The sequence below is a fragment of the Gavialis gangeticus genome, unplaced genomic scaffold (genome assembly GCF_001723915.1).
Source record: "Gavialis gangeticus isolate Ggan-Ray unplaced genomic scaffold, GavGan_comp1, whole genome shotgun sequence".
Lineage (NCBI taxonomy): Eukaryota > Metazoa > Chordata > Crocodylia > Gavialidae > Gavialis > Gavialis gangeticus.
Window position 1 is genome coordinate 294,451 of NW_017729020.1, and position 3,835 is coordinate 298,285.

The 3,835-nt window shown below is 46.7% G+C and overlaps 1 protein-coding gene across 1 annotated transcript in view; it reads right to left on the reverse strand.

Moving 5' to 3' along the window:
* The window catches only part of ANTXR1 (anthrax toxin receptor 1), a 220,366-nt gene that overhangs the window by 95,752 nt on the left and 120,779 nt on the right, over nucleotides 1-3,835 (reverse strand). Inside the window, exon 13 of the mRNA XM_019514293.1 lies at nucleotides 2,802-2,897. Coding sequence (XP_019369838.1) covers nucleotides 2,802-2,897 — 96 coding nt within the window. The remainder of the gene's footprint in view (nucleotides 1-2,801; nucleotides 2,898-3,835) is intronic.

Consider the following 3,835-nt stretch of genomic DNA (forward strand, 5'->3'; position numbering starts at 1 on the left):
GTGGGTAAGGGTTGGGAGGTGCTCGGGGGCGCTGGGGGAGCAGGCAGGGGATGGGGCCTGGCGGGGGTCCCCCCATGGTCCCTTCCTCCCCTCCTCCAGCCCCTCCTCACCAGCACGGAGTCTGGGCCCAACTCCCTGCTGCAGCGGTGGGGGGACTGCCAGAATCACAGAAGCTCTCTGAATCTTTTCCAAATCGATCTGGAGAGCTTTGACTCAATTTGGACCTTTTAATTGGTCCTCTGATTCGATTCGGATTCAGAGATTCAGTCACTGAATTGGGCCAAATCTCCTCCGACTCCAATCAGCACTCGAAGCTTTGCACAGCCCTAGTAAGTGGTGCACAGCCAGTTTGAGAGATGGACCCCTTGCAGGTCAGTGCCTGGACTGGGCCCTGCACTACTTTAACCCTATGTATCTGATTTAGTATGCAGGGACATGCTATCTGACCTGAGGGGCTCCTGGAAATTAATGCTCCTGGAAATTGATGCACCCACCTTTTAAGTCCAGGTTTTTTCAGGGCCTCCAGCTGGGTGAAACAAGATCACACACAGGTGGCAAGGAGTGTGGCCCTTTCTTTTTCTCCCACCTCTGCTGTGCTTACTGAGGTCCCCTGGACTGTATTATTTACACGCAAGACGGACATTTGCCTTCCCATTGTTTCTTGGCTCCCTATCTCAGAAGCACTTCAAAATCAACCTCCTGCTTTTTAAAGCTCTATGTTCCCTTCGTATCAGATCCTGCCTCTTTTTTAATCCCCATCTCACTCACTCTATGTTCCTCTCTGTCTGGTCATGGCATCTCCTCACTTCCGCAGCATCTACAATCTGGCTTTCCTGTATGCTTCCCCCATATCAGCTCAATTCTCCACCTCATTTCAAGTCTTAGCTGGAAAAGTATCAAGCCAAATTCCACATACATAATCTCTTCTGGCTTCAGCAGAGTTATACCAACAAAGAATCTGGCCCTTCTACTCTGAGAATGTGTGATCCAGCACAGAAAAATAACCCTCTTCACCCTACCAAAATGCTAATCCTTTGCCTGTTTTCAGAACTGAACTTTTTATTGTTATTCTGAAACTCTCAAATAAATATTTTTCCCCTTCTGGTTTTCATCTGAGAATGGAGATGCCAAACTACTATGAAAATAATACTCTACCCCTAGCATCTCTAGCCAGAAGCAGAGGTTCAAGACTGATAAATCTTTCTTGCACGATTTCCATAACAGTTCTCGATACAGGAATGTCTCCCTAGGGGCTTACTCCCAGAAGATGCACAGTTCATACAACTCCCATTGTCTTTGCAGCTGTCAGCATTGAACCATACACTTTGAACTACGCCATGTCCATTTACAACACCAAATCAGGGATTTTGAAACAACAGTGTTACCAACCCAAGAATGAAAGCCAAGTTGGACAAACTTAAAAGGAGCATCTAAAATATTATTCACCTCCCTGTACCAAACCTAGATTCCAAATCTGAAGAAATTTGTGCATCCTTCTTTATTGTTCTGTATTTGTATTACAGTAGGGAGGAGAGGATCCTTCTGAGACCAGACCCCATTATTTTAGGTGCTGCACAAATACATAGTCAACGTCCCTGGGCTGACCTAAATAGAAAGCACAGGTTTACCAGAAGCATTAAAAGAAGGTCATAGTTACACTGTCAGTGACAGTGCCAGGAATGGATCTCTCCGATCCCCTGGCCCCTAGCTTAGTGTGCCCACTCTTACAACTTGCTGCCTTCCCTGCTCTTTTCTTTCATGGCTTTTCCTGTTTCATTTGTTAATGCCTCAACTGCACTCCTAGTTTTGCAAAACATTTTTGAAAGACCTTGTACCCAAGACATTACTCAAGGTGAGAATAATTATACTGAGATACATTAGGGAAGTTACTCTCTCAAAGGACTTTGCCCAGGTGGATAATTAGTAGGGATGTCCAGAAAATAAGAATTCCGTTTTGCAAAAGAGAATTCTCAGGTCTAGAAACTTTATTTTCCTTCCATATCAGCTAGAGAAAAGCAGAACATGGACTTGAACCTGGGTCTCAACCACTGAGCTGTTGGTCTCAACCACTGAGGTAAGGGTCTCCTTCCAGAAATGCCATCCTGTATCTGAGGAGCCTTCCCAACAAACCTTTTATTGAAAAAGATGCATTTCTGTAAAATGATGCCATATTCATAATTTGGCATCTTCTGCCAAAAAGCTTTTTCAGAAAAATTCCTGACCAGCTCTAAGAGTCAACAGCATCCTTATTTCACAGATGGGGAAACCAGCGCATGAGAAAAGTGACAAGCCTGAGACCTTGCAGCAAATCAGTGGCAGAGTCAGAGAGGCAGTCTCTTACTCTATGCCCTGCAGTTCACCTGCTTGCAAACTTGACCTTTTCTTTGTTCATTTCTTTGTGGACACCACAGAAGTGGTGTACTGAGCTGATAATTTTTGTTTTGCATTTGCATAAAACCAAAGAAACCCCCCCAGCTCACTTAGACAACAAAACCTTTCTGCATGTGAATAACCAAGACTAAAACACCCAGCAGCTTCCTGCAGGGAGCAATCTTTCACTTGTCACAAAGAAGTGGACAGCAGGAGACCCCTTTCCCATCTCCGACTCCTCTGGTTCCTTGCAGCCTATTCATTAGCACTGGCAGGACTTCACCACCAGGTGCATGGGTCACTGTAACCCTATCCACACAGAGGTGACAGCATGGGTCCTGTAGTTCAGTATGGGTCCTGTTATAGTTCCTTTCACTCCGGTTATGCTTCATGTTATGTTCAGACCAGCTAGGCAAGGGGATGGGACTTACCACTGTGCAGCAAAGAGGCCAGAACCACCAGAGGAGAGCCAGTGCCAGCAAGAGGAAAAGGATCAGTAGGGCAATGGCCAGGATGGTCCCATCAGACTGCAAGAGGAAAGCAAAACAAGGTGAGTGAAACCAACCTCACCGCTCCCCAGCAGCTGCAATGCAGCCTAGCACAGCATCCTCCATCTGTTGGCTGCTCACAGTCATGTGCCTCCCAACAGCCATTTGAAAAATACAGTTTATTTGTATTTACAACACATCATTTCCCAGCTTCCCCGTTCAAGAACACCCAGACTTATTTGCTCCCTGACACTTCCTTCTGAGCCACTGAAAGCTGATGCATGGATAGGCCCATGGAGGGAAAACTTCTCTTCTACTCAGAGAGCAAGTATAACAGCTTTGCAAGCTTCCTGAGAGAGTCCAGCTAATGTATGTTAGAGAGAAACCCTCTAGAATAGATGCTAAATGGGAGAGAGGACTTTGTCTCTTTGCTGAGAAGACCATCCAGGTGAGCACTCAGAGGCCATATTTAGCAATGTGGCCATATGACTAATTTTGAAGCCAATAAAAAAACTGGCTGAAAGTGTTTCCCCTGTTCTACATCTAGACCCGTGTAGTCAGGTTTGTTCTGAGGTACCCAGAGGGGAATGGCTATTACCAAGGCTTTGAATCATCCAGTCCCAGTGTGAAATTATTTCCGATATTCAGATGAATTACTCACTATGGGAGCATCCACACAAGCCCGCACGTGCCTCTTGCAGCATCTCAAGCCCCTTTGAGACGCTGCAAGAGGCACGCGCAGGAATGAGAAAGCAGCATGTGGGCAAAATTAGACCCCTGGATATCCAAAAAAAACCCTCAGAGAAAAAAAGCAGGGCAGGTGGGACCATGCCCTGAGGCAACTGGAGGCGGGGTTCTCCACATAGATGCTCTGGCTGCCAGAGCATCTCTATGCTTGGCCCTTGCCCTGGTGCTGAAGCATGCTGCCTGCCCGTGCAGGGCAGACACTGTGCCAGCTGCAGGGACCTGGGCTCCAG